Source organism: Heterodontus francisci, chromosome 45, assembly GCF_036365525.1.
Source record: "Heterodontus francisci isolate sHetFra1 chromosome 45, sHetFra1.hap1, whole genome shotgun sequence".
Lineage (NCBI taxonomy): Eukaryota > Metazoa > Chordata > Chondrichthyes > Heterodontiformes > Heterodontidae > Heterodontus > Heterodontus francisci.
Window position 1 is genome coordinate 135,321 of NC_090415.1, and position 26,403 is coordinate 161,723.

The following is a 26,403-nucleotide window of genomic DNA, read 5'->3' on the forward strand; positions in this document are numbered from 1 at the left end:
AGGCGAGTAACTCACCTCCTGACTCCCCAAAGCCTGTCCACCATCTACAAGGCACAAGTCAGGAGTGTGATGGAATACTCTCCACTTGCCTGGATGGGTGCAGCTCCAACAACACTCAGCAAGCTCGACACCATCCAGGACAAAGCAGCCCGCTTGATTGGCACCCCATCCACAAACATTCACTCCCTCTACCACCGACGCACAGTGGCAGCAGTGTGTACCATCTACAAGATGCACTGCAGCAACGCACCAAGGCTCCTTAGACAGGACCTTCCAAACCCACAACCTCCACCAACTAGAAGGACAAGGGCAGCAAATACATGGGAACACCACCACCTGCAAGTTCCCCTCCAAGTCACACACCATCCTGACTTGGAACTATATCACTGTTCCTTCACTGTCGCTGGGTCAAAATCCTGGAACTCCCTTCCTAACAGCACTGTGGGTGTACCTACCCCACATGGACTGCAGCAGTTCAAGAAGGCAGCTCACCACCACCTTCTCAAGGGCAATTAGGGATGGGCAATAAATGCTGGCCTGGCCAGTGACACCCACATCCCATGAACGAATTTTTAAAAAGGTTTGGAGACTGGGAGAGGGAGAGGGAAAGAGAGTTAGTAACTTTAAGACGCACATGTAGTAGACACAAGGGCAGGAAGCTTCAATCTTGACATCAGCAGAGTGTAGAGGGAGCTTTACTCTGTATCTAACCCCGTACTGTACCTGTCCTGCGAGTGTTTGATGGGGACAGTGTAGAGGGAGCTTTACTCTGTATCTAACCCCCGTACTGTACCTGTCCTGGGAGTGTTTGATGGGGACAGTGTAGAGGGAGCTTTACTCTGTATCTAACCCCCGTACTGTACCTGTCCTGGGAGTGTTTGATGGGGACAGTGTAGAGGGAGCTTTACTCTGTATCTAACCCCCGTACTGTACCTGTCCTGGGGAGTGTTTGATGGGGGACAGTGTAGAGGGAGCTTTACTCTGTATCTAACCCCCGTACTGTACCTGTCCTGGGGAGTGTTTGATGGGGACAGTGTAGAGGGAGTTTTACTCTATATCTAACCCCCCGTACTGTACCAGTCCTGGTTGACAGTAGGAATAATACTGAATTACTGACCAGATAATTAAAACCTTTTCATATCTTGTTGCACAGGTTTGGAAATGTTGGAGGTAATTACCTTGGACATGGATGGACATAAAATAAGCCGTGACCTCAAAGGTACAAGCAACGTGATTGTGAGTTTAGTGGAGCGTTTAGCGGTGTGTACTGTGGGAGTGCTGCACTGTTGGATAGTGTGTACTGTGGGAGTGCCGCACTGTTGGATGGTGGTACTGTGGGAGTGCTGCACTGTTGGATGGTGTGTACTGTGGGAGTGCTGCACTGTTGGATGGTGTGTACTGTGGGAGTGCTGCACTGTTGGATGGTGTGTACTGTGGGAGTGCTGCACTGTTGGATGGTGTGTACTGTGGGAGTGCTGCACTGTTGGATGGTGGTACTGTGGGAGTGCTGCACTGTTGGATGGTGTGTACTGTGGGAGTGCTGCACTGTTGGATGGTGTGTACTGTGGGAGTGCTGCACTGTTGGATGGTGGTACTGTGGGAGTGCTGCACTGTTGGATAGTGTGTACTGTGGGAGTGCTGCACTGTTGGATGGTGTGTACTGTGGGAGTGCTGCACTGTTGGATGGTGGTACTGTGGGAGTGCTGCACTGTTGGATAGTGTGTACTGTGGGAGTGCTGCACTGTTGGATGGTGTGTACTGTGGGAGTGCTGCACTGTTGGATGGTGTGTACTGTGGGAGTGCTGCACTGTTGGATGGTGGTACTGTGGGAGTGCTGCACTGTTGGATGGTGGTACTGTGGGAGTGCTGCACTGTTGGATGGTGTGTACTGTGGGAGTGCTGCACTGTTGGATGGTGGTACTGTGGGAGTGCTGCACTGTTGGATAGTGTGTACTGTGGGAGTGCTGCACTGTTGGATGGTGTGTACTGTGGGAGTGCCGCACTGTTGGATGGTGTGTACTGTGGGAGTGCCGCACTGTTGGATGGTGGTACTGTGGGAGTGCTGCACTGTTGGATGGTGGTACTGTGGGAGTGCTGCACTGTTGGATGGTGTGTACTGTGGGAGTGCTGCACTGTTGGATGGTGTGTACTGTGGGAGTGCTGCACTGTTGGATGGTGGTACTGTGGGAGTGCTGCACTGTTGGATGGTGGTACTGTGGGAGTGCTGCACTGTTGGATGGTGGTACTGTGGGAGTGCTGCACTGTTGGATGGTGTGTACTGTGGGAGTGCTGCACTGTTGGATAGTGTGTACTGTGGGAGTGCTGCACTGTTGGATAGTGTGTACTGTGGGAGTGCTGCACTGTTGGATAGTGTGTACTGTGGGAGTGCTGCACTGTTGGATGGTGTGTACTGTGGGAGTACTGCACTGTTGGATGGTGGTACTGTGGGAGTGCCGCACTGTTGGATGGTGTGTACTGTGGGAGTGCTGCACTGTTGGATGGTGGTACTGTGGGAGTGCTGCACTGTTGGATGGTGTGTACTGTGGGAGTGCTGCACTGTTGGATAGTGTGTACTGTGGGAGTGCTGCACTGTTGGATAGTGTGTACTGTGGGAGTGCTGCACTGTTGGATGGTGTGTACTGTGGGAGTACTGCACTGTTGGATAGCGTGTACTGTGGGAGTGCTGCACTGTTGGATGGTGGTACTGTGGAAGTGCTGCACTGTTGGATAGTGTGTACTGTGGGAGTGCTGCACTGTTGGATGGTGGTACTGTGGGAGTGCTGCACTGTTGGATAGTGTGTACTGTGGGAGTGCTGCACTTTTGGATGGTGTGTACTGTGGGAGTGCTGCACTGTTGGATGGTGTGTACTGTGAGAGTGCTGCACTGTTGGATGGTGGTACTGTGGGAGTGCTGCACTGTTGGATGGTGGTACTGTGAGAGTGCTGCACTGTTGGATGGTGGTACTGTGGGAGTGCTGCACTGTTGGATGGTGGTACTGTGGGAGTGCTGCACTGTTGGATAGTGTGTACTGTGGGAGTGCTGCACTGTTGGATAGTGTGTACTGTGGGAGTGCTGCACTGTTGGATGGTGTGTACTGTGGGAGTACTGCACTGTTGGATAGTGTGTACTGTGGGAGTGCTGCACTGTTGGATAGTGTGTACTGTGGGAGTGCTGCACTGTTGCATGGTGTGTACTGTGGGAGTGCCGCACTGTTGGATGGTGTGTACTGTGGGAGTGCTGCACTGTTGGATGGTGTGTACTGTGGGAGTGCTGCACTGTTGGATGGTGGTACTGTGGTAGTGCTGCACTGTTGGATAGTGTGTACTGTGGGAGTGCTGCACTGTTGGATAGTGTGTACTGTGGGAGTGCTGCACTGTTGGATGGTGTGTACTGTGGGAGTGCCGCACTGTTGGATGGTGTGTACTGTGGGAGTGCTGCACTGTTGGATGGTGGTACTGTGGGAGTGCTGCACTGTTGGATAGTGTGTACTGTGGGAGTGCTGCACTGTTGGATAGTGTGTACTGTGGGAGTGCTGCACTGTTGGATGGTGTGTACTGTGGGAGTGCCGCACTGTTGGATGGTGTGTACTGTGGGAGTGCTGCACTGTTGGATAGTGTGTACTGTGGGAGTGCTGCACTGTTGGATGGTGTGTACTGTGGGAGTGCTGCACTGTTAGATAGTGTGTACTGTGGGAGTGCTGCACTGTTGGATAGTGTGTACTGTGGGAGTGCTGCACTGTTGGATGGTGGTACTGTGGGAGTGCTGCACTGTTGGATGGTGTGTAATGTGGGAGTGCTGCACTGTTGGATAGTGTGTACTGTGGGAGTGCTGCACTGTTGGATAGTGTGTACTGTGGGAGTGCTGCACTGTTGGATGGTGTGTACTGTGGGAGTGCTGCACTGTTGGATGGTGTGTACTGTGGGAGTGCTGCACTGTTGGATGGTGGTACTGTGGGAGTGCTGCACTGTTGGATAGTGTGTACTGTGAGAGTGCTGCACTGTTGGATGGTGTGTACTGTGGGAGTGCTGCACTGTTGGATGGTGGTACTGTGGGAGTGCTGCACTGTTGGATAGTGTGTACTGTGGGAGTGCTGCACTGTTGGATGGTGTGTACTGTGGGAGTGCTGCACTGTTGGATGTTGTGTACTGTGGGAGTGCTGCACTGTTGGATGGTGTGTACTGTGGGAGTGCTGCACTGTTGGATGTTGTGTACTGTGGGAGTGCTGCACTGTTGGATGGTGGTACTGTGGGAGTGCTGCACTGTTGGATGGTGTGTACTGTGGGAGTGCTGCACTGTTGGATGGTGGTACTGTGGGAGTGCTGCACTGTTGGATGGTGTGTACTGTGGGAGTGCTGCACTGTTGGATAGTGTGTACTGTGAGAGTGCTGCACTGTTGGATAGTGTGTACTGTGGGAGTGCTGCACTGTTGGATGGTGGTACTGTGGGAGTGCTGCACTGTTGGATGGTGTGTACTGTGGGAGTGCTGCACTGTTGGATGTTGTGCACTGTGGGAGTGCTGCACTGTTGGATGGTGGTACTGTGGGAGTGCTGCACTGTTGGATGGTGTGTACTGTGGGAGTGCTGCACTGTTGGATGGTGGTACTGTGGGAGTGCTGCACTGTTGGATGGTGTGTACTGTGGGAGTACTGCACTGTTGGATGGTGTGTACTGTGGGAGTGCTGCACTGTTGGATAGTGTGTACTGTGAGAGTGCTGCACTGTTGGATAGTGTGTACTGTGGGAGTGCTGCACTGTTGGATGGTGTGTACTGTGGGAGTGCTGCACTGTTGGATAGTGTGTACTGTGAGAGTGCTGCACTGTTGGATAGTGTGTACTGTGGGAGTGCTGCACTGTTGGATGGTGTGTACTGTGGGAGTGCTGCACTGTTGGATGGTGTGTACTGTGGGAGTGCTGCACTGTTGGATAGTGTGTACTGTGAGAGTGCTGCACTGTTGGATAGTGTGTACTGTGGGAGTGCTGCACTGTTGGATGGTGTGTACTGTGGGAGTGCTGCACTGTTGGATGGTGTGTACTGTGGGAGTGCTGCACTGTTGGATAGTGTGTACTGTGGGAGTGCTGCACTGTTGGATAGTGTGTACTGTGGGAGTGCTGCACTGTTGGATGGTGTGTACTGTGGGAGTGCTGCACTGTTGGATAGTGTGTACTGTGGGAGTGCTGCACTGTTGGATAGTGTGTACTGTGGGAGTGCTGCACTGTTGGATAGTGTGTACTGTGGGAGTGCTGCACTGTTGGATAGTGTGTACTGTGGGAGTGCTGCACTGTTGGATGGTGGTACTGTGGGAGTGCTGCACTGTTGGATGGTGGTACTGTGGGAGTGCTGCACTGTTGGATAGTGTGTACTGTGGGAGTGCTGCACTGTTGGATGGTGTGTACTGTGGGAGTGCTGCACTGTTGGATGGTGTGTACTGTGGGAATGCTGCACTGTTGGATGGTGGTACTGTGGGAGTGCTGCACTGTTGGATAGTGTGTACTGTGGGAGTGCTGCACTGTTAGATGGTGGTACTGTGGGAGTGCTGCACTGTTGGATAGTGTGTACTGTGGGAGTGCTGCACTGTTGGATGGTGTGTACTGTGGGAGTGCTGCACTGTTGGATGGTGTGTACTGTGGGAATGCTGCACTGTTGGATGGTGGTACTGTGGGAGTGCTGTACTGTTGGATAGTGTGTACTGTGGGAGTGCTGCACTGTTGGATGGTGTGTACTGTGGGAGTGCTGCACTGTTGGATGGTGGTACTGTGGGAGTGCTGCACTGTTGGATGGTGTGTACTGTGGGAGTGCTGCACTGTTGGATGGTGGTACTGTGGGAGTGCTGCACTGTTGGATAGTGTGTACTGTGGGAGTGCTGCACTGTTGGTTGGTGGTACTGTGGGAGTGCTGCACTGTTGGATAGTGTGTACTGTGGGAGTGCTGCACTGTTGGATGGTGGTACTGTGGGAGTGCTGCACTGTTGGATAGTGTGTACTGTGGGAGTGCTGCACTGTTGGTTGGTGGTACTGTGGGAGTGCTGCACTGTTGGATAGTGTGTACTGTGGGAGTGCTGCACTGTTGGATGGTGTGTACTGTGGGAGTGCTGCACTGTTGGATGGTGGTACTGTGGGAGTGCTGCACTGTTGGATGGTGTGTACTGTGGGAGTGCTGCACTGTTGGATGTTGTGTACTGTGGGAGTGCTGCACTGTTGGATGGTGTGTACTGTGGGAGTGCTGCACTGTTGGATAGTGTGTACTGTGGGAGTGCTGCACTGTTGGATGGTGTGTACTGTGGGAGTGCTGCACTGTTGGATAGTGTGTACTGTGGGAGTGCTGCACTGTTGGATAGTGTGTACTGTGGGAGTGCTGCACTGTTGGATGGTGTGTACTGTGGGAGTGCTGCACTGTTGGATGGTGTGTACTGTGGGAGTGCTGCACTGTTGGATAGTGTGTACTGTGGGAGTGCTGCACTGTTAGATAGTGTGTACTGTGGGAGTGCTGCACTGTTGGATGGTGGTACTGTGGGAGTGCTGCACTGTTGGATGGTGTGTACTGTGGGAGTGCTGCACTGTTGGATGGTGTGTACTGTGGGAGTGCTGCACTGTTGGATGGTGTGTACTGTGGGAGTGCTGCACTGTTGGATGGTGGTACTGTGGGAGTGCTGCACTGTTGGATGGTATGTACTGTGAGAGTGCTGCACTGTTGGATGGTGGTACTGTGGGAGTGCTGCACTGTTGGATAGTGTGTACTGTGGGAGTGCTGCACTGTTGGATGGTGGTACTGTGGGAGTGCTGCACTGTTGGATAGTGTGTACTGTGGGAGTGCTGCACTGTTGGATAGTGTGTACTGTGGGAGTGCTGCACTGTTAGATAGTGTGTACTGTGGGAGTGCTGCACTGTTGGATGGTGGTACTGTGGGAGTGCTGCACTGTTGGATGGTGTGTACTGTGGGAGTGCTGCACTGTTGGATGGTGTGTACTGTGGGAGTGCTGCACTGTTGGATGGTGTGTACTGTGGGAGTGCTGCACTGTTGGATGGTGGTACTGTGGGAGTGCTGCACTGTTGGATGGTATGTACTGTGAGAGTGCTGCACTGTTGGATGGTGGTACTGTGGGAGTGCTGCACTGTTGGATGGTGTGTACTGTGGGAGTGCTGCACTGTTGGATGGTGTGTACTGTGGGAGTGCTGCACTGTTGGATGGTGTGTACTGTGGGAGTGCTGCACTGTTGGATGGTGGTACTGTGGGAGTGCTGCACTGTTGGATGGTGTGTACTGTGAGAGTGCTGCACTGTTGGATGGTGGTACTGTGGGAGTGCTGCACTGTTGGATGGTGTGTACTGTGGGAGTGCTGCACTGTTGGATGGTGTGTACTGTGGGAGTGCTGCACGGTTGGATGGTGGTACTGTGGGAGTGCCGCACTGTTGGATGGTGGTACTGTGGGAGTGCTGCACTGTTGGATGGTGGTACTGTGGGAGTGCTGCACTGTTGGATGGTGTGTACTGTGGGAGTGCTGCACTGTTGGATGGTGGTACTGTGGGAGTGCTGCACTGTTGGATGGTGTGTACTGTGGGAGTGCTGCACTGTTGGATGGTGGTACTGTGGGAGTGCTGCACTGTTGGATAGTGTGTACTGTGGGAGTGCTGCACTGTTGGATAGTGTGTACTGTGGGAGTGCTGCACTGTTGGATAGTGTGTACTGTGGGAGTGCTGCACTGTTGGATGGTGGTACTGTGGGAGTGCTGCACTGTTGGATAGTGTGTACTGTGGGAGTGCTGCACTGTTGGATAGTGTGTACTTTGGGAGTGCTGTACTGTTGGATGGTGGTACTGTGGGAGTGCTGCACTGTTGGATGGTGTGTACTGTGGGAGTGCTGCACTGTTGGATAGTGTGTACTGTGGGAGTGCTGCACTGTTGGATGGTGTGTACTGTGGGAGTGCTGCACTGTTGGATAGTGTGTACTGTGGGAGTGCTGCACTGTTGGATGGTGGTACTGTGGGAGTGCTGCACTGTTGGATGGTGTGTACTGTGAGAGTGCTGCACTGTTGGATGGTGTGTACTGTGAGAGTGCTGCACTGTTGGATGGTGTGTACTGTGGGAGTGCTGCACTGTTGGATAGTGTGTACTGTGGGAGTGCTGCACTGTTGGATAGTGTGTACTGTGGGAGTGCTGCACTGTTGGATGGTGGTACTGTGGGAGTGCTGCACTGTTGGATGGTGTGTACTGTGGGAGTGCTGCACTGTTGGATGGTGGTACTGTGGGAGTGCTGCACTGTTGGATAGTGTGTACTGTGGGAGTGCTGCACTGTTGGATAGTGTGTACTGTGGGAGTGCTGCACTGTTGGATGGTGTGTACTGTGGGAGTGCTGCACTGTTGGATAGTGTGTACTGTGGGAGTGCTGCACTGTTGGATGGTGTGTACTGTGGGAGTGCTGCACTGTTGGATGGTGTGTACTGTGGGAGTGCTGCACTGTTGGATAGTGTGTACTGTGGGAGTGCTGCACTGTTGGATGGTGTGTACTGTGGGAGTGCTGCACTGTTGGATAGTGTGTACTGTGGGAGTGCTGCACTGTTGGATAGTGTGTACTGTGGGAGTGCTGCACTGTTGGATGGTGTGTACTGTGGGAGTGCTGCACTGTTGGATGGTGTGTACTGTGGGAGTGCTGCACTGTTGGATAGTGTGTACTGTGGGAGTGCTGCACTGTTAGATAGTGTGTACTGTGGGAGTGCTGCACTGTTGGATGGTGGTACTGTGGGAGTGCTGCACTGTTGGATGGTGTGTACTGTGGGAGTGCTGCACTGTTGGATGGTGTGTACTGTGGGAGTGCTGCACTGTTGGATGGTGTGTACTGTGGGAGTGCTGCACTGTTGGATGGTGGTACTGTGGGAGTGCTGCACTGTTGGATGGTATGTACTGTGAGAGTGCTGCACTGTTGGATGGTGGTACTGTGGGAGTGCTGCACTGTTGGATAGTGTGTACTGTGGGAGTGCTGCACTGTTGGATGGTGGTACTGTGGGAGTGCTGCACTGTTGGATAGTGTGTACTGTGGGAGTGCTGCACTGTTGGATAGTGTGTACTGTGGGAGTGCTGCACTGTTAGATAGTGTGTACTGTGGGAGTGCTGCACTGTTGGATGGTGGTACTGTGGGAGTGCTGCACTGTTGGATGGTGTGTACTGTGGGAGTGCTGCACTGTTGGATGGTGTGTACTGTGGGAGTGCTGCACTGTTGGATGGTGTGTACTGTGGGAGTGCTGCACTGTTGGATGGTGGTACTGTGGGAGTGCTGCACTGTTGGATGGTATGTACTGTGAGAGTGCTGCACTGTTGGATGGTGGTACTGTGGGAGTGCTGCACTGTTGGATGGTGTGTACTGTGGGAGTGCTGCACTGTTGGATGGTGTGTACTGTGGGAGTGCTGCACTGTTGGATGGTGTGTACTGTGGGAGTGCTGCACTGTTGGATGGTGGTACTGTGGGAGTGCTGCACTGTTGGATGGTGTGTACTGTGAGAGTGCTGCACTGTTGGATGGTGGTACTGTGGGAGTGCTGCACTGTTGGATGGTGTGTACTGTGGGAGTGCTGCACTGTTGGATGGTGTGTACTGTGGGAGTGCTGCACGGTTGGATGGTGGTACTGTGGGAGTGCCGCACTGTTGGATGGTGGTACTGTGGGAGTGCTGCACTGTTGGATGGTGGTACTGTGGGAGTGCTGCACTGTTGGATGGTGTGTACTGTGGGAGTGCTGCACTGTTGGATGGTGGTACTGTGGGAGTGCTGCACTGTTGGATGGTGTGTACTGTGGGAGTGCTGCACTGTTGGATGGTGGTACTGTGGGAGTGCTGCACTGTTGGATAGTGTGTACTGTGGGAGTGCTGCACTGTTGGATAGTGTGTACTGTGGGAGTGCTGCACTGTTGGATAGTGTGTACTGTGGGAGTGCTGCACTGTTGGATGGTGGTACTGTGGGAGTGCTGCACTGTTGGATAGTGTGTACTGTGGGAGTGCTGCACTGTTGGATAGTGTGTACTTTGGGAGTGCTGTACTGTTGGATGGTGGTACTGTGGGAGTGCTGCACTGTTGGATGGTGTGTACTGTGGGAGTGCTGCACTGTTGGATAGTGTGTACTGTGGGAGTGCTGCACTGTTGGATGGTGTGTACTGTGGGAGTGCTGCACTGTTGGATAGTGTGTACTGTGGGAGTGCTGCACTGTTGGATGGTGGTACTGTGGGAGTGCTGCACTGTTGGATGGTGTGTACTGTGAGAGTGCTGCACTGTTGGATGGTGTGTACTGTGAGAGTGCTGCACTGTTGGATGGTGTGTACTGTGGGAGTGCTGCACTGTTGGATAGTGTGTACTGTGGGAGTGCTGCACTGTTGGATAGTGTGTACTGTGGGAGTGCTGCACTGTTGGATGGTGGTACTGTGGGAGTGCTGCACTGTTGGATGGTGTGTACTGTGGGAGTGCTGCACTGTTGGATGGTGGTACTGTGGGAGTGCTGCACTGTTGGATAGTGTGTACTGTGGGAGTGCTGCACTGTTGGATAGTGTGTACTGTGGGAGTGCTGCACTGTTGGATGGTGTGTACTGTGGGAGTGCTGCACTGTTGGATAGTGTGTACTGTGGGAGTGCTGCACTGTTGGATGGTGGTACTGTGGGAGTGCTGCACTGTTGGATGGTGTGTACTGTGGGAGTGCTGCACTGTTGGATAGTGTGTACTGTGGGAGTGCTGCACTGTTGGATAGTGTGTACTGTGGGAGTGCTGCACTGTTGGATGGTGTGTACTGTGGGAGTGCTGCACTGTTGGATAGTGTGTACTGTGGGAGTGCTGCACTGTTGGATGGTGTGTACTGTGGGAGTGCTGCACTGTTGGATAGTGTGTACTGTGGGAGTGCTGCACTGTTGGATGGTGTGTACTGTGGGAGTGCTGCACTGTTGGATAGTGTGTACTGTGGGAGTGCTGCACTGTTGGATGGTGTGTACTGTGGGAGTGCTGCACTGTTGGATAGTGTGTACTGTGGGAGTGCTGCACTGTTGGATAGTGTGTACTGTGGGAGTGCTGCACTGTTGGATGGTGGTACTGTGAGAGTGCTGCACTGTTGGATAGTGTGTACTTTGGGAGTGCTGCACTGTTGGATGGTGGTACTGTGGGAGTGCTGCACTGTTGGATAGTGTGTACTGTGGGAGTGCTGCACTGTTGGATGGTGGTACTGTGGGAGTGCTGCACTGTTGGATGTTGTGTACTGTGGGAGTGCTGCACTGTTGGATGGTGGTACTGTGGGAGTGCTGCACTGTTGGATGGTGTGTACTGTGGGAGTGCTGCACTGTTGGATGGTGGTACTGTGGGAGTGCTGCACTGTTGGATGGTGTGTACTGTGGGAGTGCTGCACTGTTGGATGGTGGTACTGTGGGAGTGCTGCACTGTTGGTTGGTGGTACTGTGGGAGTGCTGCACTGTTGGATGGTGGTACTGTGGGAGTGCTGCACTGTTGGATAGTGTGTACTGTGGGAGTGCTGCACTGTTGGATAGTGTGTACTGTGGGAGTGCTGCACTGTTGGATGGTGGTACTGTGGGAGTGCTGCACTGTTGGATGGTGTGTACTGTGGGAGTGCTGCACTGTTGGATGGTGGTACTGTGGGAGTGCCGCACTGTTGGATAGTGTGTACTGTGGGAGTGCTGCACTGTTGGATGGTGAGTACTGTGGGAGTGCTGCACTGTTGGCTGGTGGTACTGTGAGAGTGCTGCACTGTTGGATGGTGTGTACTGTGGGAGTGCTGCACTGTTGGATGGTGTGTACTGTGGGAGTGCTGCACTGTTGGATGGTGGTACTGTGGGAGTGCTGCACTGTTGGATGGTGTGTACTGTGGGAGTGCTGCACTGTTGGATGGTGTGTACTGTGGGAGTGCTGCACTGTTGGATGGTGTGTACTGTGGGAGTGCTGCACTGTTGGATGGTGGTACTGTGGGAGTGCTGCACTGTTGGATGGTGGTACTGTGGGAGTGCTGCACTGTTGGATGGTGTGTACTGTGGGAGTGCTGCACTGTTGGATGGTGTGTACTGTGGGAGTGCTGCACTGTTGGATAGTGTGTACTGTGCGAGTGCTGCACTGTTGGATGGTGTGTACTGTGGGAGTGCTGCACTGTTGGATGGTGGTACTGTGGGAGTGCTGCAATGTTGGATAGTGTGTACTGTGGGAGTGCTGCACTGTTGGATGGTGTGTACTGTGGGAGCGCTGCACTGTTGGATAGTGTGTACTGTGGGAGTGCTGCACTGTTGGATAGTGTGTACTGTGGGAGTGCTGCACTGTTAGATGGTGGTACTGTGGGAGTGCTGCACTGTTGGATAGTGTGTACCGTGGGAGTGCTGCACTGTTGGATGGTGGTACTGTGGGAGTGCTGCACTGTTGGATAGTGTGTACTGTGGGAGTGCTGCACTGTTGGATGGTGGTACTGTGGGAGTGCTGCACTGTTGGATAGTGTGTACTGTGGGAGTGCTGCACTGTTGGATGGTGGTACTGTGGGAGTGCTGCACTGTTGGATGGTGGTACTGTGGGAGTGCTGCACTGTTGGATAGTGTGTACTGTGGGAGTGCTGCACTGTTAGATGGTGGTACTGTGGGAGTGCTGCACTGTTGGATAGTGTGTACTGTGGGAGTGCTGCACTGTTGGATGGTGGTACTGTGGGAATGCTGCACTGTTGGATGGTGGTACTGTGGGAGTGCTGCACTGTTGGATGGTGTGTACTGTGGGAGTGCTGCACTGTTGGATGGTGGTACTGTGGGAGTGCTGCACTGTTGGATGGTGTGTACTGTGGGAGTGCTGCACTGTTGGATGGTGGTACTGTGGGAGTGCTGCACTGTTGGTTGGTGGTACTGTGGGAGTGCTGCACTGTTGGATGGTGTGTACTGTGGGAGTGCTGCACTGTTGGATGGTGGTACTGTGGGAGTGCTGCACTGTTGGATAGTGTGTACTGTGGGAGTGCTGCACTGTTGGATGGTGGTACTGTGGGAGTGCTGCACTGTTGGATGGTGTGTACTGTGGGAGTGCTGCACTGTTGGATGGTGGTACTGTGGGAGTGCCGCACTGTTGGATAGTGTGTACTGTGGGAGTGCTGCACTGTTGGATGGTGTGTACTGTGGGAGTGCTGCACTGTTGGATAGTGGTACTGTGGGAGTGCTGCACTGTTGGCTGGTGGTACTGTGAGAGTGCTGCACTGTTGGATGGTGTGTACTGTGGGAGTGCTGCACTGTTGGATGGTGTGTACTGTGGGAGTGCTGCACTGTTGGATGGTGGTACTGTGGGAGTGCTGCACTGTTGGATGGTGTGTACTGTGGGAGTGCTGCACTGTTGGATGGTGTGTACTGTGGGAGTGCTGCACTGTTGGATGGTGTGTACTGTGGGAGTGCTGCACTGTTGGATGGTGGTACTGTGGGAGTGCTGCACTGTTGGATGGTGGTACTGTGGGAGTGCTGCACTGTTGGATGGTGTGTACTGTGGGAGTGCTGCACTGTTGGATGGTGTGTACTGTGGGAGTGCTGCACTGTTGGATAGTGTGTACTGTGCGAGTGCTGCACTGTTGGATGGTGTGTACTGTGGGAGTGCTGCACTGTTGGATGGTGTGTACTGTGGGAGTGCTGCACTGTTGGATAGTGTGTACTGTGGGAGTGCTGCACTGTTGGATGGTGGTACTGTGGGAGTGCTGCAATGTTGGATAGTATGTACTGTGGGAGTGCTGCACTGTTGGATGGTGTGTACTGTGGGAGTGCTGCACTGTTGGATATTGTGTACTGTGGGAGTGCTGCACTGTTGGATGGTGGTACTGTGGGAGTGCTGCACTGTTGGATGGTGTGTACTGTGGGAGTGCTGCACTGTTGGGTAGTGTGTACTGTGGGAGCGCTGCACTGTTGGATGGTGGTACTGTGGGAGTGCTGCACTGTTGGATGGTGGTACTGTGGGAGTGCTGCACTGTTGGATGGTGGTACTGTGGGAGTGCTGCACTGTTGGATGGTGGTACTGTGGGAGTGCTGCACTGTTGGATGGTGGTACTGTGGGAGTGCCGCACTGTTGGATAGTGTGTACTGTGGGAGTGCTGCACTGTTGGATGGTGTGTACTGTGGGAGTGCTGCACTGTTGGATGGTGGTACTGTGGGAGTGCTGCACTGTTGGATGGTGGTACTGTGGGAGTGCTGCACTGTTGGATAGTGTGTACTGTGGGAGTGCTGCACTGTTGGATGGTGGTACTGTGGGAGTGCTGCACTGTTGGATGGTGTGTACTGTGGGAGTGCTGCACTGTTGGATGGTGTGTACTGTGGGAGTGCTGCACTGTTGGATGGTGTGTACTGTGGGAGTGCTGCACTGTTGGATGGTGGTACTGTGGGAGTGCTGCACTGTTGGATGGTGGTACTGTGGGAGTGCTGCACTGTTGGATGGTGGTACTGTGGGAGTGCTGCACTGTTGGATAGTGTGTACTGTGGGAGTGCTGCACTGTTGGATGGTGTGTACTGTGGGAGTGCTGCACTGTTGGATGGTGTGTAAAGTGGGAGTGCTGCACTGTTGGATGGTGTGTACTGTGGGAGTGCTGCACTGTTGGATGGTGTGTACTGTGGGAGTGCTGCACTGTTGGATAGTGTGTACTGTGGGAGTGCTGCACTGTTGGATGGTGTGTACTGTGGGAGTGCTGCACTGTTGGATGGTGGTACTGTGGGAGTGCTGCACTGTTGGATGGTGGTACTGTGAGAGTGCTGCACTGTTGGATGGTGGTACTGTGGGAGTGCTGCACTGTTGGATAGTGTGTACTGTGGGAGTGCTGCACTGTTGGATGGTGGTACTGTGGGAGTGCTGCACTGTTGGATGGTGTGTACTGTGGGAGTGCTGCACTGTTGGATGGTGGTACTGTGGGAGTGCCGCACTGTTGGATAGTGTGTACTGTGGGAGTGCTGCACTGTTGGATGGTGTGTACTGTGGGAGTGCTGCACTGTTGGATGGTGGTACTGTGGGAGTGCTGCACTGTTGGATGGTGGTACTGTGGGAGTGCTGCACTGTTGGATAGTGTGTACTGTGGGAGTGCTGCACTGTTGGATGGTGTGTACTGTGGGAGTGCTGCACTGTTGGATAGTGTGTACTGTGGGATTGCTGCACTGTTGGATAGTGTGTACTGTGGGAGTGCTGCACTGTTGGATAGTGTGTACTGTGGGAGTGCTGCACTGTTGGATGGTGGTACTGTGGGAGTGCTGTACTGTTGGATAGTGTGTACTGTGGGAGTGCTGCACTGTTGGATGGTGTGTACTGTGGGAGTGCTGCACTGTTGGATAGTGTGTACTGTGAGAGTGCTGCACTGTTGGATGGTGTGTACTGTGGGAGTGCTGCACTGTTGGATGGTGTGTACTGTGGGAGTGCTGTACTGTTGGTTGGTGGTACTGTGGGAGTGCTGCACTGTTGGATGGTGTGTACTGTGGGAGTGCTGTACTGTTGGTTGGTGGTACTGTGGGAGTGCTGCACTGTTGGATGGTGGTACTGTGGGAGTGCTGCACTGTTGGATAGTGTGTACTGTGGGAGTGCTGCACTGTTGGATAGTGTGTACTGTGGGAGTGCTGTACTGTTGGTTGGTGGTACTGTGGGAGTGCTGCACTGTTGGATGGTGGTACTGTGGGAGTGCTGCACTGTTGGATAGTGTGTACTGTGGGAGTGCTGCACTGTTGGATAGTGTGTACTGTGGGAGTGCTGCACTGTTGGATAGTGTGTACTGTGGGAGTGCTGCACTGTTGGCTGGTGTGTACTGTGGGAGTGCTGCACTGTTGGATAGTGTGTACTGTGGGAGTGCTGCACTGTTGGATGGTGTGTACTGTGGGAGTGCTGCACTGTTGGATAGTGTGTACTGTGGGAGTGCTGCACTGTTGGATGGTGGTACTGTGGGAGTGCTGTACTGTTGGATGGTGTGTACTGTGGGAGTGCTGCACTGTTGGATGGTGTGTACTGTGGGAGTGCTGCACTGTTGGATAGTGTGTACTGTGGGAGTGCTGCACTGTTGGATAGTGTGTACTGTGGGAGTGCTGCACTGTTGGATGGTGTGTACTGTGGGAGTGCTGCACTGTTGGATAGTGTGTACTGTGGGAGTGCTGCACTGTTGGATGGTGGTACTGTGGGAGTGCTGCACTGTTGGATGGTGTGTACTGTGGGAGTACTGCACTGTAGAGTAGTGTGTACTGTGGGAGTGCTGCACTGTTGGATGGTGTGTACTGTGGGAGTTCTGCACTGTTGGATGGTGTGTACTGTGGGAGTGCTGTACTGTTGGTTGGTGGTACTGTGGGAGTGCTGCACTGTTGGATGGTGGTACTGTGGGAGTGCTGCACTGTTGGATAGTGTGTACTGTGGGAGTGCTGTACTGTTGGTTGGTGGTACTGTGGGAGTGCTGCACTGTTGGATGGTGGTACTGTGGGAGTGCTGCACTGTTGGATAGTGTGTACTGTGGGAGTGCTGTACTGTTGGTTGGTGGTACTGTGGGAGTGCTGCACTGTTGGATGGTGGTACTGTGGGAGTGCTGCACTGTTGGATGGTGGTACTGTGGGAGTGCTGTACTGTTGGATAGTGTGTACTGTGGGAGTGCTGCACTGTTGGATCGTGTGTACTGTGGGAGTGCTGCACTGTTGGATGGTGGTACTGTGAGAGTGCCGCACTGTTGGATGGTGGTACTGTGGGAGTGCAGCACTGTTGGATGGTGGTACTGTGGGAGTGCTGCATTGTTGGATGGTGGTACTGTGGGAGTGCTGCATTGTTGGATGGTGGTACTGTGGGAGTGCTGCACTGTTGGATGGTGGTACTGTGGGAGTGCTGCACTGTTGGATGGTGTGTACTGTGGGAGTGCTGCACTGTTGGATAGTGTGTACTGTGAGAGTGCTGCACTGTTGGATGGTGGTACTGTGGGAGTGCTGCACTGTTGGATGGTGTGTACTGTGGGAGTGCTGCACTGTTGGATGGTGTGTACTGTGAGAGTGCTGCACTGTTGGATGGTGTGTACTGTGGGAGTGCTGCACTGTTGGATGGTGTGTACTGTGGGAGTGCTGCACTGTTGGATGGTGGTACTGTGGAAGTGCTGCATTGTTGGATGGTGTGTACTGTGGGAGTGCTGCACTGTTGGATAGTGTGTACTGTCGGAGTGCTGCACTGTTGGATGGTGGTACTGTGGGAGTGCTGCACTGTTGGATGGTGTGTACTGTGGGAGTGCTGTACTGTTGGATAGTGTGTACTGTGGGAGTGCTGCACTGTTGGATGGTGGTAATGTCGGAATGCTGCACTGTTGGATGGTGGTACTGTGAGAGTGCTGCACTGTTGGTTGGTGGTACTGTGGGAGTGCTGCACTGTTGGATGGTGGTACTGTGGGAGTGCTGCACTGTTGGATAGTGTGTACTGTGGGAGTGCTGCACTGTTGGATGGTGGTACTGTGGGAGTGCTGCACTGTTGGATGGTGTGTACTGTGGGAGTGCTGCACTGTTGGATGGTGTGTACTGTGGGAGTGCTGCACTGTTGGATAGTGTGTACTGTGGGAGTGCTGCACTGTTGTATCGTGTGTACTGTGGGAGTGCTGCACTGTTGGATAGTGTGTACTGTGGGAGTGCTGCACTGTTGGATCGTGTGGACTGTGGGAGTGCTGCACTGTTGGATGGTGTGTACTGTGGGAGTGCTGCACTGTTGGATGGTGTGTACTGTGGGAGTGCTGCACTGTTGGATGGTGGTACTGTGGGAGTGCTGCATTGTTGGATGGTGGTAATGTCGGAATGCTGCACTGTTGGATGGTGGTACTGTGGGAGTGCTGCACTGTTGGAGGCGTGACACTGTGGGATTGCTGCACTGTTGGATGGCGGAACTGCGGGAGTGCTGCACTGTTGGAGGGGTGATACTGCGGGAGTGCTGCACTGTTGGATGGTGTGTACTGTGGGAGTGCTGCACTGTTGGAGGCGTGATACTGTGGCATTGTTGCACTGTTGGATGGTGGTACTGTGGGAGTGCTGCACTGTTGGAGGGGTGATACTGCGGGAGTGCTGCACTGTTGGATGGTGGTACTGCGGGAGTGCTGCACTGTTGGAGGCGTGATACTGTGGCATTGTTGCACTGTTGGATGGTGGTACTGTGGGAGTGCTGCACTGTTGGAGGGGTGATACTGCGGGAGTGCTGCACTGTTGGATGGTGGTACTGCGGGAGTGCTGCACTGTTGGAGGTGTGATACTGTGGCGGTGTTGCACTGTTGGATGGTGATACTGTGGGAGTGCTGCACTGTTGGATGGTGGTACTGTGGGAGTGCTGCACTGTTGGATGGTGTGTACTGTGGGAGTGCTGCACTGTTGGATGGTGGTACTGTGGGAGTGCTGCACTGTTAGATGTTGGTACTGCGGGAGTGCTGCACTGTTGGATGGTGGTACTGTGGGAGTGCTGCACTGTTGGATGGTGTGTACTGTGGGAGTGCTGCACTGTTGGATGGCGGAACTGCGGGAGTGCTGCACTGTTGGATGGTGTGTACTGTGGGAGTGCTGCACTGTTGGATGGTGGTACTGTGGGAGTGCTGCACTGTTGGAGGGGTGATACTGCGGGATTGCTGCACTGTTGGATGGCGGAACTGCGGGAGTGCTGCACTGTTGGATGTTGTGTACTGTGGGAGTGCTGCACTGTTGGATGGTGGTACTGCGGGAGTGCTGCACTGTTGGATGGTGGTACTGCGGGAGTGCTGCACTGTTGGATGGTGGTACTGTGGGAGTGCTGCACTGTTGGATAGTGTGTACTGTGGGAGTGCTGCACTGTTGGATGGTGGTACTGTGGGAGTGCTGCACTGTTGGATGGTGGTACTGTGGGAGTGCTGCACTGTTGGATAGTGTGTACTGTGGGAGTGCCGCACTGTTGGATGGTGTGTACTGCGGGAGTGCTGCACTGTTGGATGGTGGTACTGTGGGAGTGCTGCACTGTTGGATGGTGTGTACTGTGGGAGTGCTGCACTGTTGGATGGCGGAACTGCGGGAGTGCTGCACTGTTGGATGGTGTGTACTGTGGGAGTGCTGCACTGTTGGATGGTGGTACTGTGGGAGTGCTGCACTGTTGGAGGGGCCATACTGCGGGAGTGCTGCACTGTTGGATGGTGGTACTGTGGGAGTACTGCACTGTTGGAGGCGTGATACTGCGGGATTGCTGCACTGTTGGATGGCGGAACTGCGGGAGTGCTACACTGTTGGATGTTGTGTACTGTGGGAGTGCTGCACTGTTGGATGGTGGTACTGTGGGAGTGCTGCACTGTTGGATGGTGGTACTGTGGGAGTGCTGCACTGTTGGATGGTGGTACTGCGGGAGTGCTGCACTGTTGGAGTGGCGATACTGCGGGAGTGCTGCACTGTTGGAGGGGCGATACTGCGGGAGTGCTGAACTGTTGGAGGGGTGATATTGTGGGAGTGCTGCACTGTTGGAGGGGCGATACTGCGGGAGTGCTGCACTGTTGGATGGTGGTACTGCGGGAGTGCTGCACTGTTGGAGGGGCGATACTGCGGGAGTGCTGCACTGTTGGAGGGGCGATACTGCGGGAGTGCTGCACTGTTGGAGGGGCGATACTGCGGGAGTGCTGCACTGTTGGATGGTGGTACTGCGGGAGTGCTGCACTGTTGGAGGGGTGATACTGCGGGAGTGCTGCACTGTTGGAGGGGCGATACTGCGGGAGTGCTGCACTGTTGGAGGGGCGATACTGCGGGAGTGCTGCACTGTTGGAGGGGCGATACTGCGGGAGTGTTGCATTGTTGGATGGTGGTACTGTGGGAGTGCTGCACTGTTGGATGGTGGTACTGTGGGAGTGCTGCACTGTTGGATGGTGTGTACTGTGGGAGTGCTGCACTGTTGGATAGTGTGTACTGTGAGAGTGCTGCACTGTTGGATGGTGGTACTGTGGGAGTGCTGCACTGTTGGATGGTGTGTACTGTGGGAGTGCTGCACTGTTGGATGGTGTGTACTGTGAGAGTGCTGCACTGTTGGATGGTGTGTACTGTGGGAGTGCTGCACTGTTGGATGGTGTGTACTGTGGGAGTGCTGCACTGTTGGATGGTGGTACTGTGGAAGTGCTGCATTGTTGGATGGTGGTACTGTCGGAGTGCTGCACTGTTGGATGGTGGTACTGTGGGAGTGCTGCATTGTTGGATGGTGGTAATGTCGGAATGCTGCACTGTTGGATGGTGGTACTGTGGGAGTGCTGCACTATTGGAGGCGTGACACTGCGGGATTGCTGCACTGTTGGATGGCGGAACTGCGGGAGTGCTGCACTGTTGGATGGTGTGTACTGTGGGAGTGCTGCACTGTTGGATGGTGGTACTGTGGGAGTGCTGCACTGTTGGAGGGGTGATACTGCGGGATTGCTGCACTGTTGGATGGCGGAACTGCGAGAGTGCTGCACTGTTGGATGTTGTGTACTGTGGGAGTGCTGCACTGTTGGATGGTGGTACTGCGGGAGTGCTGCACTGTTGGATGGTGGTACTGCGGGAGTGCTGCACTGTTGGATGGTGGTACTGTGGGAGTGCTGCACTGTTGGATAGTGTGTACTGTGGGAGTGCTGCACTGTTGGATGGTGGTACTGTGGGAGTGCTGCACTGTTGGATGGTGGTACTGTGGGAGTGCTGCACTGTTGGATAGTGTGTACTGTGGGAGTGCCGCACTGTTGGATGGTGTGTACTGCGGGAGTGCTGCACTGTTGGATGGTGGTACTGTGGGAGTGCTGCACTGTTGGATGGTGTGTACTGTGGGAGTGCTGCACTGTTGGATGGCGGAACTGCGGGAGTGCTGCACTGTTGGATGGTGTGTACTGTGGGAGTGCTGCACTGTTGGATGGTGGTACTGTGGGAGTGCTGCACTGTTGGAGGGGTCATACTGCGGGAGTGCTGCACTGTTGGATGGTGGTACTGTGGGAGTACTGCACTGTTGGAGGCGTGATACTGCGGGATTGCTGCACTGTTGGATGGCGGAACTGCGGGAGTGCTGCACTGTTGGATGTTGTGTACTGTGGGAGTGCTGCACTGTTGGATGGTGGTACTGTGGGAGTGCTGCACTGTTGGATGGTGGTACTGTGGGAGTGCTGCACTGTTGGATGGTGGTACTGCGGCAGTGCTGCACTGTTGGAGTGGCGATACTGCGGGAGTGCTGCACTGTTGGAGGGGCGATACTGCGGGAGTGCTGCACTGTTGGAGGGGTGATATTGTGGGAGTGCTGCACTGTTGGAGGGGCGATACTGCGGGAGTGCTGCACTGTTGGATGGTGGTACTGCGGGAGTGCTGCACTGTTGGAGGGGCGATACTGCGGGAGTGCTGCACTGTTGGAGGGGCGATACTGCGGGAGTGCTGCACTGTTGGAGGGGCGATACTGCGGGAGTGCTGCACTGTTGGATGGTGGTACTGCGGGAGTGCTGCACTGTTGGAGGGGCGATACTGCGGGAGTGCTGCACTGTTGGAGGGGCGATACTGCGGGAGTGCTGCACTGTTGGAGGGGCGATACTGCGGGAGTGCTGCACTGTTGGAGGGGCGATACTGCGGGAGTGTTGCATTGTTGGATGGTGGTACTGTGGGAGTGCTGCACTGTTGGATGGTGGTACTGTGGGAGTGCTGCACTGTTGGATAGTGTGTACTGTGGGAGTGCTGCACTGTTGGATAGTGTGTACTGTGGGAGTGCTGCACTGTTGGATAGTGTGTACTGTGGGAGTGCTGCACTGTTGGATGGTGTGTACTGTGGGAGTGCTGCACTGTTGGATAGTGTGTACTGTGGGAGTGCTGCACTGTTGGATGGTGTGTACTGTGGGAGTGCTGCACTGTTGGATAGTGTGTACTGTGGGAGTGCTGCACTGTTGGATGGTGGTACTGTGGGAGTGCTGTACTGTTGGATAGTGTGTACTGTGGGAGTGCTGCACTGTTGGATGGTGTGTACTGTGGGAGTGCTGCACTGTTGGATAGTGTGTACTGTGGGAGTGCTGCACTGTTGGATAGTGTGTACTGTGGGAGTGCTGCACTGTTGGATGGTGTGTACTGTGGGAGTGCTGCACTGTTGGATAGTGTGTACTGTGGGAGTGCTGCACTGTTGGATGGTGGTACTGTGGGAGTGCTGCACTGTTGGATGGTGTGTACTGTGGGAGTACTGCACTGTTGGATAGTGTGTACTGTGGGAGTGCTGCACTGTTGGATGGTGTGTACTGTGGGAGTGCTGCACTGTTGGATGGTGTGTACTGTGGGAGTGCTGTACTGTTGGTTGGTGGTACTGTGGGAGTGCTGCACTGTTGGATGGTGGTACTGTGGGAGTGCTGCACTGTTGGATAGTGTGTACTGTGGGAGTGCTGTACTGTTGGTTGGTGGTACTGTGGGAGTGCTGCACTGTTGGATGGTGGTACTGTGGGAGTGCTGCACTGTTGGATAGTGTGTACTGTGGGAGTGCTGTACTGTTGGTTGGTGGTACTGTGGGAGTGCTGCACTGTTGGATGGTGGTACTGTGGGAGTGCTGCACTGTTGGATAGTGTGTACTGTGGGAGTGCTGTACTGTTGGTTGGTGTTACTGTGGGAGTGCTGCACTGTTGGATGGTGGTACTGTGGGAGTGCTGTACTGTTGGATAGTGTGTACTGTGGGAGTGCTGCACTGTTGGATCGTGTGTACTGTGGGAGTGCTGCACTGTTGGATGGTGGTACTGTGAGAGTGCCGCACTGTTGGATGGTGGTACTGTGGGAGTGCAGCACTGTTGGATGGTGGTACTGTGGGAGTGCTGCATTGTTGGATGGTGGTACTGTGGGAGTGCTGCATTGTTGGATGGTGGTACTGTGGGAGTGCTGCACTGTTGGATGGTGGTACTGTGGGAGTGCTGCACTGTTGGATGGTGTGTACTGTGGGAGTGCTGCACTGTTGGATAGTGTGTACTGTGAGAGTGCTGCACTGTTGGATGGTGGTACTGTGGGAGTGCTGCACTGTTGGATGGTGTGTACTGTGGGAGTGCTGCACTGTTGGATGGTGTGTACTATGAGAGTGCTGCACTGTTGGATGGTGTGTACTGTGGGAGTGCTGCACTGCTGGATGGTGTGTACTGTGGGAGTGCTGCACTGTTGGATGGTGGTACTGTGGAAGTGCTGCATTGTTGGATGGTGTGTACTGTGGGAGTGCTGCACTGTTGGATAGTGTGTACTGTCGGAGTGCTGCACTGTTGGATGGTGGTACTGTGGGAGTGCTGCACTGTTGGATGGTGTGTACTGTGGGAGTGCTGTACTGTTGGATAGTGTGTACTGTGGGAGTGCTGCACTGTTGGATGGTGGTAATGTCGGAATGCTGCACTGTTGGATGGTGGTACTGTGAGAGTGCTGCACTGTTGGTTGGTGGTACTGTGGGAGTGCTGCACTGTTGGATGGTGGTACTGTGGGAGTGCTGCACTGTTGGATAGTGTGTACTGTGGGAGTGCTGCACTGTTGGATGGTGGTACTGTGGGAGTGCTGCACTGTTGGATGGTGTGTACTGTGGGAGTGCTGCACTGTTGGATGGTGTGTACTGTGGGAGTGCTGCACTGTTGGATAGTGTGTACTGTGGGAGTGCTGCACTGTTGGATCGTGTGTACTGTGGGAGTGCTGCACTGTTGGATAGTGTGTACTGTGGGAGTGCTGCACTGTTGGATCGTGTGTACTGTGGGAGTGCTGCACTGTTGGATGGTGTGTACTGTGGGAGTGCTGCACTGTTGGATGGTGTGTACTGTGGGAGTGCTGCACTGTTGGATGGTGGTACTGTGGGAGTGCTGCATTGTTGGATGGTGGTAATGTCGGAATGCTGCACTGTTGGATGGTGGTACTGTGGGAGTGCTGCACTGTTGGAGGCGTGACACTGTGGGATTGCTGCACTGTTGGATGGCGGAACTGCGGGAGTGCTGCACTGTTGGAGGGGTGATACTGCGGGAGTGCTGCACTGTTGGATGGTGTGTACTGTGGGAGTGCTGCACTGTTGGATGGTGGTACTGCGGGAGTGCTGCACTGTTGGAGGCGTGATACTGTGGCATTGTTGCACTGTTGGATGGTGGTACTGTGGGAGTGCTGCACTGTTGGAGGGGTGATACTGCGGGAGTGCTGCACTGTTGGATGGTGGTACTGCGGGAGTGCTGCACTGTTGGAGGTGTGATACTGTGGCGGTGTTGCACTGTTGGATGGTGATACTGTGGGAGTGCCGCACTGTTGGATGGTGGTACTGTGGGAGTGCTGCACTGTTGGATGGTGTGTACTGTGGGAGTGCTGCACTGTTGGATGGTGGTACTGTGGGAGTGCTGCACTGTTAGATGGTGGTACTGCGGGAGTGCTGCACTGTTGGATGGTGGTACTGTGGGAGTGCTGCACTGTTGGATGGTGTGTACTGTGGGAGTGCTGCACTGTTGGATGGCGGAACTGCGGGAGTGCTGCACTGTTGGATGGTGTGTACTGTGGGAGTGCTGCACTGTTGGATGGTGGTACTGTGGGAGTGCTGCACTGTTGGAGGGGTGATACTGCGGGATTGCTGCACTGTTGGATGGCGGAACTGCGGGAGTGCTGCACTGTTGGATGTTGTGTACTGTGGGAGTGCTGCACTGTTGGATGGTGGTACTGCGGGAGTGCTGCACTGTTGGATGGTGGTACTGCGGGAGTGCTGCACTGTTGGATGGTGGTACTGTGGGAGTGCTGCACTGTTGGATAGTGTGTACTGTGGGAGTGCTGCACTGTTGGATGGTGGTACTGTGGGAGTGCTGCACTGTTGGATGGTGGTACTGTGGGAGTGCTGCACTGTTGGATAGTGTGTACTGTGGGAGTGCCGCACTGTTGGATGGTGTGTACTGCGGGAGTGCTGCACTGTTGGATGGTGGTACTGTGGGAGTGCTGCACTGTTGGATGGTGTGTACTGTGGGAGTGCTGCACTGTTGGATGGCGGAACTGCGGGAGTGCTGCACTGTTGGATGGTGTGTACTGTGGGAGTGCTGCACTGTTGGATGGTGGTACTGTGGGAGTGCTGCACTGTTGGAGGGGCCATACTGCGGGAGTGCTGCACTGTTGGATGGTGGTACGGTGGGAGTACTGCACTGTTGGAGGCGTGATACTGCGGGATTGCTGCACTGTTGGATGGCGGAACTGCGGGAGTGCTACACTGTTGGATGTTGTGTACTGTGGGAGTGCTGCACTGTTGGATGGTGGTACTGTGGGAGTGCTGCACTGTTGGATGGTGGTACTGTGGGAGTGCTGCACTGTTGGATGGTGGTACTGCGGGAGTGCTGCACTGTTGGAGTGGCGATACTGCGGGAGTGCTGCACTGTTGGAGGGGCGATACTGCGGGAGTGCTGCACTGTTGGAGGGGTGATATTGTGGGAGTGCTGCACTGTTGGAGGGGCGATACTGCGGGAGTACTGCACTGTTGGATGGTGGTACTGCGGGAGTGCTGCACTGTTGGAGGGGCGATACTGCGGGAGTGCTGCACTGTTGGAGGGGCGATACTGCGGGAGTGCTGCACTGTTGGAGGGGCGATACTGCGGGAGTGCTGCACTGTTGGATGGTGGTACTGCGGGAGTGCTGCACTGTTGGAGGGGCGATACTGCGGGAGTGCTGCACTGTTGGAGGGGCGATACTGCGGGAGTGCTGCACTCTTGGAGGGGCGATACTGCGGGAGTGCTGCACTGTTGGAGGGGCGATACTGCGGGAGTGTTGCATTGTTGGATGGTGGTACTGTGGGAGTGCTGCACTGTTGGATGGTGGTACTGTGGGAGTGCTGCACTGTTGGATGGTGTGTACTGTGGGAGTGCTGCACTGTTGGATAGTGTGTACTGTGAGAGTGCTGCACTGTTGGATGGTGGTACTGTGGGAGTGCTGCACTGTTGGATGGTGTGTACTGTGGGAGTGCTGCACTGTTGGATGGTGTGTACTGTGAGAGTGCTGCACTGTTGGATGGTGTGTACTGTGGGAGTGCTGCACTGTTGGATGGTGTGTACTGTGGGAGTGCTGCACTGTTGGATGGTGGTACTGTGGAAGTGCTGCATTGTTGGATGGTGGTACTGTCGGAGAGCTGCACTGTTGGATGGTGGTACTGTGGGAGTGCTGCATTGTTGGATGGTGGTAATGTCGGAATGCTGCACTGTTGGATGGTGGTACTGTGGGAGTGCTGCACTGTTGGAGGCGTGACACTGCGGGATTGCTGCACTGTTGGATGGCGGAACTGCGGGAGTGCTGCACTGTTGGATGGTGTGTACTGTGGGAGTGCTGCACTGTTGGATGGTGGTACTGTGGGAGTGCTGCACTGTTGGAGGGGTGATACTGCGGGATTGCTGCACTGTTGGATGGCGGAACTGCGAGAGTGCTGCACTGTTGGATGTTGTGTACTGTGGGAGTGCTGCACTGTTGGATGGTGGTACTGCGGGAGTGCTGCACTGTTGGATGGTGGTACTGCGGGAGTGCTGC

At 54.4% G+C, this 26,403-nt stretch overlaps 1 protein-coding gene across 3 annotated transcripts in view; it reads left to right on the forward strand.

Annotated features, from left to right (window-relative positions):
• Window positions 1–26,403, forward strand: part of LOC137356333 (NACHT, LRR and PYD domains-containing protein 12-like) — an 89,874-nt gene that overhangs the window by 21,206 nt on the left and 42,265 nt on the right. For all 3 annotated transcript variants that reach the window (XM_068022212.1, XM_068022214.1, XM_068022213.1), the window contains exon 5: window positions 1,154–1,219. In XM_068022212.1, coding sequence (XP_067878313.1) covers window positions 1,154–1,219 — 66 coding nt within the window. The remainder of the gene's footprint in view (window positions 1–1,153; window positions 1,220–26,403) is intronic.